Below are 16,618 nucleotides of genomic sequence, written 5' to 3'. Positions count from 1 at the left end.
ATTACCGACTGTGGCCGATTCAGCGCCCCCTGTGGGACCTAATGGTACTAGGCTACGTGGCTGTGCGATATATTTTTCTGCTACTGGTTGTCAACCTAACGGTTCTTCGATGATTGGCAAACACATAGTTGTTTCATAATAAGCTGTCAGTGTGCCTCACATCGTAAATCTGGAGAAAAGAATAGTTCCAGTGGGTTTGCCAGAAGACTACAGTACGCCCGGTATTGGGGAATTGTCCATAGTAATTACTTAGGAAATACCGGCGACCAATTCTGAGCCAAATAAAACTAACATTCTCTTCTTTACCACCAAGGACTTTTCACTGGATTTAAACTGAGTTCTTCTATTATAAAGCCTCTCAATCGCTACATCACTGTGGACGCAGTAGACCATCTTGACCCTCAAGCCTAGGATGAATGACCTTGACTGGTGTCGTCTGCAACAGCGGTAAGTATACCCGAGAGCTACGTTAGCAAAAATCCGGGGAAAACCCGCCCAATGCATACGCAGCCACACGTGTACAAAATTCGAGCAAAGTCATCTCGCGCCGAAAACTTACGGGTTTTCTCCGTGCTATAGGCGCGCGCGCGTATATGTTAGTGTTAGACAAGTGTCCATTGATGTATGGGTCGTTGTCATTCTTCTCAGTGTAGGTTTGTCTTTCTGGTGACAAATAGCATCTTCGGTAAGTGTCATTTCTATTTTCACCTTTGACGGTGTTATTATCTTTGACTCCGAGTGCAAAATATCTAAATAATGCAGCTCCACTCATCTGCCGGGTTCTTTCTTCAGAAATGGAGTGAAATCTTGATTTGAAAAAAAGCAATTTATCTTGGGAAATGTTTACTTTGTACCCTAATCCCTCTGTCTCGTCTTGAGTGCAAAGATGAATACTCCCTTGCGCCCCAAATATGATCAGTGCATGCAAAGTTCGATGGGGACATAAAGTTGCGTAATAGTTGCGTAATAGTACGAACGCGAGCCGGGACGGGAGAAGTTATTTTACTCATTATTGGTTCCGCGGCTGAATGGGATTGGTCGGGGTCAGTTATTGATTGGTTTATGCTTCGTTGTATTTGAGACACGTGTGAATAAATGTCTGAAGATTAGTATATGTTACTGTGAGTTTTGTTTGTAACTCTTGTGGACTGGAAACATTCTGATAATCTTGTAAAATGGAGATGTCGTGACGAGCTATTCATCTTTCAAAGGAGAACTTATTTTCAGTGGAGAACCTTTTGTTTGTTACTCTTGTGGACTGGAGACATTCTGATAATCTTGTGAAATGGAGATGTCGTGACGAACTGTTCATCTTTCAAAGGAGAACTTATTTTCAGTGGAGAACCTTTTGTTTGTAACTCTTGTGGACTGGAAACATTCTGATAATCTTGTGAAATGGAGATGTCGTGACGAACTGTTCATCATTCAAAGGAGAACTTATTTTCAGTGGAGAACCTTTTGTTTGTTACTCTTGTGGACTGGAGACATTCTGATAATCTTGTGAAATGGAGATGTCGTGACGAACTGTTCATCATTCAAAGGAGAACTTATTTTCAGTAGAGAACCGTTTGTTTCTAACTCTTGTGGACTGGAGACATTCTGATAATCTTGTGAAATGGAGATGTCGTGACGAACTGTTCATCTTTCAAAGGAGAACTTATTTTCAACTTGCGTATAAAACTTACTCTTGCGGAAGAGAGAACAGACAGGGTTTTTTGTCAACTGAATTCAAACCTGTGGGATGAATAACGAATTTTAAAGGAGGACTTTGACGAACCTCGTGGCATGGACAAGAGTCAAGGCAAGAATAAGTGAGTAGTTTCATTCTTCTTTTCGGGACATTTCATCAGTTCTCGTCATTGAAATCGCACGTCCGTCTTTTGTATTTCAGACCGTGGAATGTCCCTTGTGTATTTTTAAATCGACCCTCTCTCACACCAGGCTCCTCGCATGTGCGGATCGAGAGTGTCCTTAACATGTTATTCTATTGTTTGGCTCCAGAATGGACGGGAAAACATGGCAGTTCCATCTTTTTTCCCGCCGTACTTGAATAATTTGTATCAATATCAGAGTCCTATAACATGATTAAGTTTAAACAGATGGCTGATTTTGAGTTAGAAAATGATCATAATTTGCTCTTTGTGCCAAATGTGGCGCTGGGAACCTTGGTGTGACCGGGCCTACATCCATCCCCTTCACGTAGGCTTATCAAAGGGAAGGCATTATTTACACCTGCACTCCGCGTTGTGATGTGCCATCTTCTCATCTTGACCCTTTTATATTGTATTGTATTGTAAATATAAATGTATTGCATTCTTGATATTTGACATTGGGCGTCGTGGAGCGTCTCCCTCGTGATCGAGAGGTCGATGGTTCGAATCCCGACCCAAGTCACTGTTAAGTTCTCCTGCTAAAGGGATGACTAGCATGACTGGTCGAGTTCAATGAGTACTTTGTAGTTGCTCTTTGAATCCCCAGGAACTTTTCTGGGAGACTGGGATAATCCCGAAAAGTTTATTTTTGTTTTTGTTTTTTATCCTATCATTATTGTTCTTATCAAATTATGTATGTTACTTTGTACTTTGAATTGTATAAAATGATATTGACTATGGGGATGGAAATGCCTTCCCTTTTCATAAAAACGTGCGCAATCATAACAGTTTGACCGCAGTACCAAATTCCCGAAAGGGGGGGGGGAGTAGGCCGTTTTCTCTGCACATCCCAGCACACCAGGGGCGGATTCAGAGCATGGATTACTCGGGGACTGTTTTGCATTTGGCTTATACGCCATCAAGTCAGAATACACGACAGTTGGTTGCACATTGGAAAACGACCGAAAGGCCCTTCTGAATACGGCCTGAAACATGATAGACCTCCAATGCTTCGATGCGCTTGATTTCACAAAGCAGCAAGCCGTGGGACGATGCGGACATTCGCAGAGAATTCTGGAAGGAAAAAAAAAGTCCTCTCATCGGGACTCGAACTTGAGACCTCTCGTTTTATTTGTCAACACTCTTATCCTCGAGGCCACTGGGCTGCTTGAAATGCCTGTCCTTTTATACGCCTTTATAGAACGTGCAAACATTGTGTGTATTCTTTGTTCAACATCTTTGAGCGGCTTCCAGTGGGCAACTGAAGGAAGAAAGTCATTTTTTTCTTTGCTGTGCGTGATTATGTATGCGGAGTCTACGTTTTCTCTTAGCAATGTTCACCTTTGTCTTGGTAACTTCTTCTGTTACATGTACTTGAGAAAATTTCTGGTTCATCTCACAAAAATAAAGCATAATCGCCATTCATATAAGATATATTTACTGGCAGCAGTTCTCAAGAAAGCCCCCCTAGCTCAGACGGTTAGAGCGGTCGTATTCTTAGCCCGAAATCCCGGGTTCGAATCCCTGGAGAAGATTTTGATTTTTTTCTCTTCCATAATTCTCCGAGACTGTCCGCATCGTCCTGTGGCTTGCTGGTTTGTGAAATCAAGCGCATCGAAGCATTGGAGGTCTATCATGTTTCAGGACGAATTCAGAAGGACCTTTCGATCGTTTGAATTTCTTACTATTGCCGCATGGGACGCTCTGCTTTTGTGCATGCAGTTCAGCTTTAATTCGGGAAGATTGTTCGCCCCCTGTAGCAGAGTCATCAGTCGTGTGAGAGTGATCGGTGACCACGGATTTTAATTGACACCAAAGAAGAATTCGATTCATTAAAATAGATCTTTTCCGCCTCTGGACCCGCACATCTGTTTTTCAAGGCTGAGTAAAATATTTCATTTTGAAAATCATACATGTTCCTCCCAAGTTCAGGGTGGGTGGGGAAATATTTAGCGCAGCCTTGCTCACTGTTGTATTATAATGTGAATGATGTGATTGTGTTTTTGAGTGGAAGATCTCAAATGAGGAGCCATGCCTTAGGAGGCTGCTTGCAGAAACCAGTGGTAGACACATTGGCATATAACGGTACACAAGCCAAGTCAACTGCGTAACGGTCATAAGTATACAGGGTGATTCTAAAATTATGGACCAGAGACAGTGCTGCCGATGAAATCTTTTAAAACACATAACAATTTAATTCGGGGGGGGGGGGGTGGGGTCGGGGGGGGGGGGGGGGCGGTAATAATAAAAGTATTGCGATTGAAAGAAATTGATGGATAAAATGTTTTCGATAGTGTTGTGAGTTTGCAAATAGTCTCTGCCTCATCCACACATCTGGGAGCTTCCACTAGTATTACTTTTCTACGTTTCACCATAGAGGGTTTGTATAAAACATTGGTGTAGACTATGACACCAAGGATTTGTACAGACCCTTTATGGTGAAATGGGTCACGTGGCGCTGGTTGCATGGCGGCTGGTGATGAAGGAAGGAAGGAAGGATGTCACGACATATGGAATCATTGCTAAATATCTGATGAATCGGATGGGTTCAATCGCACAAGTAAAACACCATTTCCACATCTCTTGATCTGTACAAAGCTAAACATTCCAGTTTTATCATAGGCACAGACAATAAACGAATCAAATCACGAGTGACTGGTCTCGATTCACCGATTACAGCTGTTTTGAAATGATCAGATATTTAGCAGTGTATAGTGTAAGTATTAAACCAGCGCCTTGTGATCAGCAGAATCTAGTTCTGGGCTGTCATTTCGTGAATCTGACATCACAGAATTAGGTTCTGCTTCTTTTAAAGGAGGAGTAGCGAGGGATTATGCCGGGCTGTCAATAAAGTAGTAACACCGTTCTTGTATAGGGGGCAGTTTTGCGATGTGTCAGAAATGGTAAGGTCTATGTTTGCTTTTGCAATGTGTATCTGTAGCAGCCTCTATTGAGAAACTTAGATTCGTATTGGCCCGGCATTAGCTCCAGCTACCTCTCCTTTAATTTCAGGTAGGCAAGGACTCCACCTTCCCAAGGAAAAGACCACAGGTGCTGGAACCAGCAGCAACCACACGAGGGAAGAGGCGGACCAGGATTACTTTCAACCTTGGTCATAGCCTCTATGTCACGTGAGGAACGAGTCTTATCAGGAATGAACCTGTGACTCGCCTCTATGTCACGTGAGGAACGAGTCTTATCAGGAATGAACCTGTGACTCGCCTCTATATCACGTGAGGAATGAGTCTTATCAGGAATGAACCTGTGACTCACCTCATATCACGTGAGGAATGAGTCTTATCAGGAATGAACCTGTGACTCACCTCTATATCACGTGAGGATTGCCGAGTCTTATCAGGAATGAACCTGTGACTCGCCTCTATATCACTTAAGGACTGAGTCTTATCAGGAATGAACCTGTGACTCGCCTCTATATCACTTAAGGACTGAGTCTTATCAGGAGTGAACCTGTGACTCGCCTCTATATCACTTAAGGACTGAGTCTGATCAGGAGTAAACCCAACTCACTGACTATGTGGGTTGGGAGCAGGTACATCCAACATTTTTTATTACCGTTTCAGGCTACAATTATCAAGGATTTCCTGTGATTAATGTACATAAGGGTTGGTGTATTTCACCATGATCTACTAGATGTTCTTTATGATTCAAAGTAACTATGCGCACATCCTTTTTCCTGGGGAATTAGGGTCATATACTGATGACGAGGTCTCCTCAGAATCTTCTGGAGAGCCACCTTTTGATAAACATATGAAGTGTTCCCTTGGGTTCTCATATCACATGCTTTTGGGAGGAGCAAAGTGTGGTAAAAGATCCCGAGGGAGTCCTTCTCTATTGTCTTATGTAGAGAGCTGCGACTCATCGTCGAGTTCGTTCGGAGCAATTGTGACGAATTCGTCATGTGGTTCGTGATGTGGTTTGCTTAACATCGCCATGAAATTATTTCAAGTCAACAACTAGTATTTTAACTAAGAATTCTCCAATACTATCATGCGAGTACCATAATTCTAGGTCCGTACAATGGTAGTGTACACCAGGTAGTGCGTGGCTAAGCTAGCCATGACATTATCAACTACATGTATTTTAACTGATGAGCCAACATTACAATCATGTTTGTACCATACGACTACTATATCAACAACTTGGTTTTTTATCCTGTTATCAATACTACTTATGTTAATTACTTTGTCTCTTAATTTTTGAACGTCCTTCCACGCCTACTTAAGTCCGAGAAACTGTAAGTGTCATAAATTACACTATAACTGGCCAACAAATTAATCCACTGTAGGTAAGGTGTGTCTCTCACAACTCGACACCATCCAGGATGTTGTGCCCTCACAACTCGATGTCCAGACAGTGGGGATGGGTGTCCGGAAGATATATATCACTTGGTATCACAAACATCCTCTAAATTACTGTTCCCGGATGTACCCCAAATGTGAGATTGGAGAACACATAAGTCCGAACGGGATAAAAACCCACAACCCAGAGGTTGATACGACCTGAACCCTACTGATCAGTGAGCTGAAGAGAAGTTCACTACAAGCTCTGGCTTGTAATAGTGTGCCATTTTCACCATCCACATTATTTGCTCCAATATCTTCAGAGAGTACTGCTGCAGTGACATGATAACTGGCGCTCTCGCAAAATGTGAATGTACTACTATGCTTCATCCTCATATAAATGTTATGATAGGTTCAGCACGACTCATTAAAACTTTAGGTAAACCATTGCCGCCCATGCGATAATCAAGAGGTAAGATCCTTGAATCTGGACTCCACTGTTGCTTCTTAATTCGAAGAGGCAGTTGGCACCCTGGCATGTTGGTGTGTCTGGAAGAAAAACAGTTCAAATCATAAAATGTTGTGATCTGGAAAGATAAATGCAGAGAAGAATAGTTGATATCAATGTCTTCTCTTCCGTTGATCTCAAACGTAGTGTGCCACGGAGTTGGGAAACCCATCACTTTCGTTTTTCGCAGACCACAAACATAGAATGTGCATGAGGTCGAGATTTCTAAAAGAATGGAGATTTGAATTACTTTTGCGGGACATATAAAATTATTTCATTAGCCATCATAACTTTCACCGTCTCATTCTGGATAAGGGATGACCAAACTTCATCGAGGTATGGAGTCAGCCTGTAGATTTTGACCTCGCGACTCACTTGATGTTTGTAAGGCTGACCCCAGAAGACAGCCAGAACTCGATCACCAGGGGCGCTCATCCTGTAAGAGGGGCATTGACTTACAAAATAGTGTAATGGTGGTCGCCTTTTTTCCATAGATGTTTTCTGCCATGCATGTGTAGTTGCCATAGTCGCCAGACTGCACATTGTTGATCCTCATGCTGGTCATGTAGTTGCCTTTAGTGGTCATGATCCCGGTGGGGAAGTCAAACTTCTGAACCTCGTGTTTGTTGTCATCTAAGATGCGCTTGGTGCCTTCTTGCCACCAAGACAGCTCGGGCTTGGGGTCGGCTGGAACAAGAGGAGATATAGCATGTAATTGCCGACACTGGTTATGATGCCAGTTGTAGGAACTTCATCTTTGTTGTCATAGGATGACCTGGGTGTCATCTTTCCACCCTGACATGCCGGGTTTAGGCTTCGCTGAAACAGAATGAGATATCTTGTTCTATATCAAGTAGCAGCTGATCACAGGCGAGGAATTGTCGTAGCAACCCCAGTGCACATGATGAGGCGGCTGTGCATTCCCCTTCTCCTGGTTGTGACGCTTACCAACTAACCGCAGACTATCACGACCCTGCCGCAGCGAGAATGCTCTCATATAACCTTATGTCTACCAACCTTTTACGATACAGGACAACTCCACCTGGTAATTTTTATCAGGTGCCTGTCCAACAGCTTTCCTGAAGGGGTTAATTTGGGGTCGGTGGAAAACACGGACCGGGATATCTAACCAGCTGGGCGGTCGTACATTATTATCTGCCTTGCATCGGTAGAGTCCCGTCTGTTTTTCCGTGATGTTGTCGAGTCTCAGCGTGTCACCCTGAAATTTAAAAGAATATTGTACAGGAACGATGGCCGGCTGTGGTTGATCTTGCTTGAAGGGGAGGGCAGCTGCGCCTAGATGCAGTTATGCTCTCATCTAATAGATGTCCGGAAAACGAATATCCGAAACCTCTGTATTGTCCAAGAGTGACATTTGAAATACGTTCCCTCAAATTCTTATCTCTCAGTTCAATCTGATCCTTTCCATTGCTCTTTAATACGGTGGGCGTAGCCTCTGTGATACGAAATGGCGGCCACCGACGATGCTCTTCACCCCTTGTGGGATTTTAGAGAACCAACATGTTAATTTAGAAAGTAAGAATCAGAGGCGATGGGTTTCTTTTTGACCTAGCTACAGTGACTAGACTCCCATATTTGTCTGACTCCGATCGAGTGGAGGCTTCGTCGTCGTTCAAGTGTTATGCGTTCGTCAAAGTTGGACATTGCGCCCTCTATCAAGCGGTCCGAAGATTATACCTCTCGCCGCCAGATTGATCAACTGTGATTGGCTATTGTAGGTCTGTTCGAAATTCGAAGCTTATTGGACGAGCTTAACCTACGTGAACCTTGGTCTTTCCACGTAGGTGGTTTATTTGCAGGTCTTGTAGATTCACCTGAGGTCTGAGAATTAAGCGGCCTAACCAGCTCAGTCTTCTCCTTTTAGTAGGTTGAAGCCATGTTTCTAGAGAGCTATGTCTTCTTGCTGTCTATCTATTCAATATCTCCTGTAGTCATCTGATTCCAAGCAGCTTTCTTAGCTGGGAGTGTTGGAAGGCATCAAGTTCTTTTCGTTTGTCAGCTGTCTTTTAGTTCGAGTTCGCCTTACCATATCATCTGTGGTCATCAGCGTCCCAGCAGTTTTCTTTGTAGGGTTCGTTGGAAGGAATCAATTGCTTTTTCTTTTATCAGTTAGACCCACGGCTCAGTTTAGGCCGATATGTCTTCTGATTGTTCTCCTGTGGTCATCTGATTCCCACCAATGGCAATGTACTTCATCAATACTTACATGTAATGTCAGTCCACCGCCAGGCAGCGCCACTCCGTTCGGTCGTGACCAGGAAATTGATGGAACCGGATTCCCGGTGGCCTTACAGTGGAGTATGGCGTCACGTCCTTCGATTGCGTCAATCTGCATTGTTGAGACGGATTTGTCGAGTAGTGGTGGGGCTACGAAAAGAAGGGTATGAGAATTAGCTAATGAAGAAATCTCATGACGACCTTAATTAGCTTTTCAATGCACTTCGATAGATTTTTTTGCTGTTGCGCCAAAAGAAACAGATATGCATATGTTCTTGGCCTACGGTTCCTCGTAACAGATCCGTGAACTAATACAATCATTGGAAACATAACTTTATCATTGAGCATTACAATGAATGGCGCTATACAATGCACACAGCACTTATCACTATACTCAATACAATCTTGCTCGTTCACAAAGCTTCGCACTGTACAAGAGCATGTAGTCGTTTCGTTACAGGCCCTGCGTTAGGTTTGCCGAGATTGCGTTCGCTGCAATTGGTGACATCTGGCTTTCTCAAAGGCTAACTTGGCGGGCTACGACATGGTCTGTCAATGCCTTTGTTCTCCCTTTAAATAGGCAAAATGAAATTCCATTTACATTGCACGACAAGGAGTCCATCTTGGAAAGGAAATCTGTTGTGGTCGACCCCATCGATCAACAGTAAGCACCGATACTCGCCGGCGTCGTCACTCGTCAGAGCCCTGATCACCAGGGTAAAAGTCCAACCCTTTTGCTCAGCCCTGCTCAGTAAGATCTCATATTTCATCTTCCCGTTGTCTAACTGCCGGTTTCGTTTTACTATCTTCTCATCGATAGAGTACATGACGGGTGACTCAACGCCGTTGACCTTTTCGAGTTTTTGCCAAACGAGCTGAAAAAAGATGAGATGTCCAACTTCAGTAAATCATCCGAAAGTGTTGCGTGGAGCATTCGACACGGGACATTGCAGTATACATGCTTCCCAAAATTGGTGGCTTGCATTGGAACTGACTTTTTCCCCTTGTCCGTCATTAAAGGCATTTAAGGTGTTGGTCAACCATGACTATCTCCATTGTCCCTCCACCACAAGGCCTAGTTTCTCCTTATGACATCACTATTTCGGACACTCAGCGACCCATTTCTCGAAAGGTGTATACGTCCAAGGGTTCTGACCTGGAAATGATTCAAGGGGTCGAACCAAGGAATGATCCAAGGGGTCGAACGTGGAACTTCGGTTTTTGGCAGTATCTCATTGGGAAATATGTGGGCTAATATCGTCATATAAGTGTTAATTCCTTAGTCATAATGGTCTAGGTTTTGAAAAAGACCATAAGAAGGGGTTATGATCTCTCTGACCTAGCTGGCAGTTGTGGTGTGAAATGCTGAGTTCCATGATTCCTTGATAATGAGCAGTCTAACAAAGTATTTCAGTAATCATTGAAAGACTCGGTCTAGACCAATTCTTTCTCTCCTCTTATGGGGTGACATATAATACACAGTACACCAAGAGCCTTGACCTCATTACACCAAGAGCCTTGACCCCATTGAATTGTGAGCATTTTAGCTCGCATGTGGGGAGATTAAACGATACTGAGGCGTGGCGTCAGTCGTCCGTTAGCGGAGCACGTTTCATTATGGCTGAAACTTGGCATGATGGTAGCTTTGGGCTTTATGCCCATTTACGTTTGTTTGCGATTTTGACCTACTTTCCGTTCTCCAGTTAACCATCTTGTGAATCAGTACCCATACGCTAAGTTTCAGCCTGATCCAACTTGAAATGTGTCCGAATACGAACGAAGCACACATCCATTCGATGTTTCAAAATGGCGGGAATGACCAGGTACCAAACATCATGGTTGCCTACCTGAGCCCGAGACCTGCTCAGCAAGGTACAGTTCAGCATGCCGGTAGAACCCGCTGGTTTTGACTCAGTGTCGATCTTGCTAGCGATCTTGGAGGCATCACCTGAAAATAAGGTGGGAACGATTCTCTTATAACGTTATTGAATTGTTCAGAGATGACCTACAATCCACAGTCTGAGGCTGCACCGATTCGCTCCAAGAGGGGGTTGGCCGTGGCTCGGAGATTTTCAGATACAAATACTAGGTTGTTTCTAGATTTTAATGCCGCTTAACATAGTACCGCCAAAAAGGATTGCTTTAAAGAACTCACTAATATTCAATATCGAGTGTCTTTTGTCCTGGAGCTTTTTAATGACAATGGAAAGATGGTGCATTTGTCAAAATGGCCAAAAATCGGTGATTTTTGGACGATTTCTCAACCATTCATCCGAGGACTAAGAGTGTATACTAGAACTCAGACACTTAACCTACTAGCAAATATGCTACGCGTCTGTTAATTTTAAACAGCTCTTTAAAATTATAAAACCTGGACGTTTCCAATGATTTATCAAGGGAACACTAAGACATAAACATAAAACATAAGACATAAACACCAAAAAGGAATTCTGATACATTGTGCTAATATTGTATAAATGTTAGCACAGAGGTCAGCTTTCTATGTCAGCTGTCCCGGCCTTAACCGCGTTAAAATGATCTATGAACAAGCAAACACTGAAAAAGGTGATAAATTTTTTGCAATCCCATAAATTTTATTCGCTTTGGTTTAAATGTGCAAGATTTATAACGAGATCCATTGAGGTTATGTTCGCTTCGGTGAAAAGTTTGATTTTTTGGTACTTTTAGGGTGATTGCGTACAATTCAACCAATGTCTTCGCTTAGTATTCTTTATTAAGTCAAACATACAAAAACATAAAGAGCAAAACTGTCATGGCGTAGGCACGAAGCATTTGTTACCCTGCTTACAAAACAAAAAATAGTCCAAGAATATTCAGAAATGGTACGCACTTTAACAAGAATGCAAGTTAAGGAAAAACAACCAGAATTGAAATATGTAGTTTAAAGAATGAGTCACGGTTCGGAGACAGCATGATTGACGATGTCCTGACGCTGGTGAAGTGTTTTTCAGATAGATCTGGCGAAAGGTACTTGGCTGACCTCTTGTCACCATTATGTGATAGTGTGATCACAACCAGTAATGTTATACGCAGCCCTGGGCAGCCGGTGTCATAGTTGACAGGCTTTAGTTGACACCGTGAATGAGTAATACTCTTTACCATTGGTTAGGCCTACCCTAAGGTTAATCTTGTGTTGTGCAACAGGTTATCATGTGTAAAATGTGATCTGGTCACATTCCTGAGTTCAACTAACCTTTGAACGATATGAAAAACACTTTAGTGTAATTTAAATTTACTAAAAGGGGATAGTTCTTAGTTAAAGCTGAACTGCATGCACAAAACCAGAGCGTCCCATGCGGCAATAGTAAGAAATTCAAACGACCGAAAGGCCCTTCTGAATACGGCCTGAAACATGATAGACTCCAATGCTTCGATGCGCTTGATTTCACAAACCAGCAAGCCACAGGACGATGCGGACAGTCTCGGAGAATTATGGAAGAGAAAAAAAACAAAAACTTCTGCAGGGATTCGAACCCGGGAACTCGGGCTCAGAAAACGAATGCTCTAACCGTCTGAGCTAGGGAAGCTTTCTTGTGATCTGCTGCCAGCAAATATATCTTATATGAATGGCGATTATGCTTTATTTTTGAGAGATGAACCAGAAATTTTCTCTAGCACATGTAATGAGGAAGATACCAAGACAAAGGTGAACATTGCTAAGAGAAAACGTAGACTCCGCCTATATACATAATCACGCACAGCAAAGAAAAAATGCCTTTCTTCCTGCAGTTGCCCACTGGAAGCCGCTCAAAGATGTTGAACAAAGATTACACACAATGTTTGCACATTCTATAAAGGAAAATAAAACGACAGGTATTTCAGGCAGCCTAGTGGCCTTGAGGATAAGAGTGTTGGCAAATAAAACCCGAGGTCTCGAGTTCGAGTCCGATGAGAGAACCATTTAATTTTTTTCCTTCCAGAATTCTCTGCGAATGTCCGCATCGTCCTGTGGCTTGCTGGTTTGTGAAATCAAGTGCATCGAAGCATTGGAGGTCTATCATGTTTCAGGCCGTATTCAGAAGGACCTTTCCGTCGTTTGAATTTCTTACTATTGCCGCATGGGGTGCTCTGGTTTTGTGCATGCAGTTCAGCTTTAAGCTGGTACTGGTGATTGAGAAAGTGGGCCTCGGTGTACAAATGGCCAATTCAGAACATGACGTTCAGACCATCGGACAACTTGGTGTCACCAGCCCCTTGTCAATCAGTATTCTGCATGGTGTCGAGCGAACAAGTGTATTATACGTCTAGCTTAAATTGAGCTCAAGAACCGCTCTTAGATCATCCTGAATCTCATGGTCTTACACATGTACTTCATATAAACACATCCTTGGTGGTCAAGATGGTCCAGATGCTCTCAGCTCGGTTAACTGATGAATCGAGTTACTAATTTTGGAACTTTTTACATACCTTGCTGGAGATTTCCAAAAATCATCGCTCCAAAGAGAATGTAACATGCATACTTAATCCTATTAATCATATCGATTTCAATTCGGTTCGAAGAGAGTAGGCCTTTACTAATCACAGATATAATCGTCACTTTTTGTATCAGTTTTCAGCGTAAATCGCATTAATTGCTTAAAGGAAAAACACCAAATGCGATGTATGTCCTGCTAAGGCGAGCGTTTTCAAACCACTTTAACAACTTAAAAGGTTTTTTCTAAGCAGATGATGATGGACACAGACATTCAAGACACAATTTCACCCAACAGAGTGTGCATGATCCTTTTTTCCTAAGAAAGAATTAATAGGTCTTTTTTGATCTCGCCAGAATTTTTTTCGCTCCTCGTGGAATTCCTTTTGAAAAATTTTTTTTCTCTCTTGAACACTTTGCGGGGTCAAATTGTTTAGTCCAACCCTGTCATACCTGTATCGATAGTGAGTTTAACCGATTGAAAAACTCATTCTTCATCATATATGGAACGAGTAATTCATTGACACTTTGCCATAAAAGTTGAATGTGGAAAACAGGATATTCCGGTGCACTTAATTTGAAAGTTTATCACTGACTGATCTTTAATCCAATTGTAACGAAACCATCCAAAATCAAAACGTCTTCTGCGAGTTCAAGTGTGACGACTTCTTTGCGTGGTGCACCCGGAGTGCGTGACCGTGAGCACTGTGCGGCTATGGCCTGCGCGTAAATGGACCGTCGGTTCTCAAATGTGGAATCCCTTTCGGGGTCAAATTTGAATAATCGGTGATTTATGCATCATTTCTTTATCCAAGCGAGTCTTCGTCAGCTTAATTTATTATGTATCATTTCAATTTGAATGTCATGACAAATGCAATTAATAAATGCGCTGCACATCCGTTTGTGAATAAGCTTTCTCTAACATGTGAACCTGGCATCACATCATGTCCAGTCCTGACTATGCCTTTTTCCAACTGTTCCCACAGCGACTTTATTTGAATTGTTGAGGACATTATGCAGGGTTGCAACATGGTCGTGCGATTAAAGGGAACCTGTCGCGAAATGATTACAAAAATTTGGCGTTTTTAACGGCCCAGTAAAAGCCAAACGCGGGATTAGGTTCTCCTTCAGGAATGAGCAGGTTCGATCGAGGACCTCGGGAAGTGGGAGCACTGCTCAACATCATTTTACCCCATGATTAGCCTCACTCACTTAACATTTTCAACATGCGTCGTACCAAATAATCTACTACGATTATGGCTTGTGTCAAACATTCCATAGAACCGGAACTCGTAACATAACATTTCGTTCATAGAAATGGTAACATTCCTTTGTCTGCCTTAGAATATGTTCGCTTTAACTGGCGATAACAAATAAGAGAATATGCAATGTTATATCGTTACGACATCAGATTAAAATTTTTATCGTTTTGATTACGTTTGAAATTGGGGGCTTTTTAAGATAAAATGCATGGACTGACCTATATTCATGGCATGTAAACTTGCGCAACTTGGCAGTACCATTTTGAGTTGGGTACCTACCTCGGCATGGTTGTTCAAAACAGTTGCTTTCCCACTAATGATGGCGTTAACTTAAAGCTGACATGCACACATAAAACCCTAAAGGCCTAGTTAGAAAACACTAACGCCCGTCCGCGATGTTTCAAACGCCCTCAGATATGTTAGAGTACCGACAGGCCGCAGTGGCGCTACCGTATTCACAAACAGAGCTCTGGATGTGAAGCACAGATATGAGTTCATATAATTTTACTCTAAGTGGCCATTGCGACTTCCATCGGCTATCGTTCGAAATCGAATGCCACCTCATCAGACAGTTCCTCAATATACGCATGGTTTTAATACTAGCAAAGCGGGAAATTGTTTTGCATCTTTAAAACTAGAAAAATAGCTGCATGCTCCTATAATCATCACAGGGTGTCATGTTCATCTCCTGATTATGTATCTTATGAATTCACTTTGCCAATATTGTAAAAGGGCAATTTTTAAAGGCCACTTTGAAACTGAAAATGGTACAGATGGCACAATAGCCGCCATTCCGTCAATCTTATACCTGAAATTATGTTCATTCCCAACAACGGCTTCATGGCATAGTGGATAAGACGGTAAGGATCAGGTGGCGAGGGTGCCGAGTTCGAACCCGATCGAGGTATTTTTTTCTTCTGTACACGAGAAAGTCTCTGTGACCCGTCTGGTCATTGAACTTGTTGTTTGTGCTGGTCAAGTGAGACCAGTCGCACTTGACTAGCTAGCTGGAACTCATGAACTGAAGACGTGTTTTTGTAGCCAATTCTTGGTTCCAGAGTCTTCAAAGGAAACTCTTCCAAAACGAAGGCTACAGACTTGCAACTTAGAATGCGTGACCCCCTTGGTCAGTTGACTTTCGTCGGAATGACCGAATGTAAACAACAATGTTAACTTTCTATATGCTAATTTGGTTGACCATATTTCATGAGTTGATTATTAGCGTCATAAACGAAATATGATTTGCATATCACCTATTGCGTCACCGTTATATTTGACTAGGGATAGAAACGGGAAAGAATGCCGTAATGCCGTGATGCCATGCATATCATGACCATTGCCCCTGTGACTTGAGGTGGCCGCATTTCATCCAGATTATGAAACCATTGCTCAAGTTCTAGGTGGATAAGTATTATTTTAAAAACACAACGAAGGATTGCTTACGAAAAGTTATTAGTTATCGCCTGATTTATCACCTTGCCATCTCGACAACTGATGCCTATAGCCATGGTGTGAACCTCGTCACCGCAACTTGTTCTCTGTCCTTTAGGTTAGTATCAGAGAGTCTGTCTACTCCCTTGGCATCAGGCGTCTTCAGTTTAGCGACGCCGGCACCTACCAGTGCATGCTCATGATGCCCGGCATCGAGGTCGACACATACCCAAAACAGAACGGAATACTCACCGTACAGTGTACGTAGAGACATGAGTTGTGTATGGTCCTTTCTCATATTGCCCACTGATCTATTGAAACCGTGTCAGATGTTGCTTCTTGAGTGCAAACCCGTGCAATCTTGGCTTGAGGCACCATCGGTTATGCTCAGGGGGGACTTCCCAAGCTGACAATTAAGGCCCTGCCCGGGATGGTAGATGTGCTACTCCGTGGTAACAGGAGCAAAAGTGTACGCTCGTAATCTAAGGTTGAGGTCTATGGTACGCAGATTTAGCTTCCCTAACAACCGACGAAGTACGAAGTACGATGGTCTGTGGTGTCAAAACCTGTGCGAG

General features: G+C 42.8%; 1 protein-coding gene across 1 annotated transcript; it reads right to left on the bottom strand.

Annotated features, from left to right (window-relative positions):
• Positions 1-5,433: 5,433 nt before the first annotated feature.
• On the bottom strand, positions 5,434-14,089 carry LOC135502291 (lachesin-like). The gene is made up of 7 exons (XM_064794999.1): positions 13,347-14,089; positions 10,766-10,866; positions 9,520-9,793; positions 8,908-9,068; positions 7,698-7,899; positions 7,140-7,367; positions 5,434-6,721 (listed from the first exon to the last, which is right to left on the bottom strand). Exons 1-7 carry the CDS (start codon positions 13,414-13,416, stop codon positions 6,600-6,602), a joined length of 1,158 nt encoding a protein of 385 aa, XP_064651069.1. The 5' UTR covers positions 13,417-14,089; the 3' UTR covers positions 5,434-6,599.
• Positions 14,090-16,618: the final 2,529 nt, after the last annotated feature.

Source organism: Lineus longissimus, chromosome 18 (genome assembly GCF_910592395.1).
Source record: "Lineus longissimus chromosome 18, tnLinLong1.2, whole genome shotgun sequence".
Classification (NCBI taxonomy): Eukaryota; Metazoa; Nemertea; class Pilidiophora; order Heteronemertea; family Lineidae; genus Lineus; species Lineus longissimus.
This window is presented reverse-complemented; position numbering and strand designations above follow the sequence as displayed.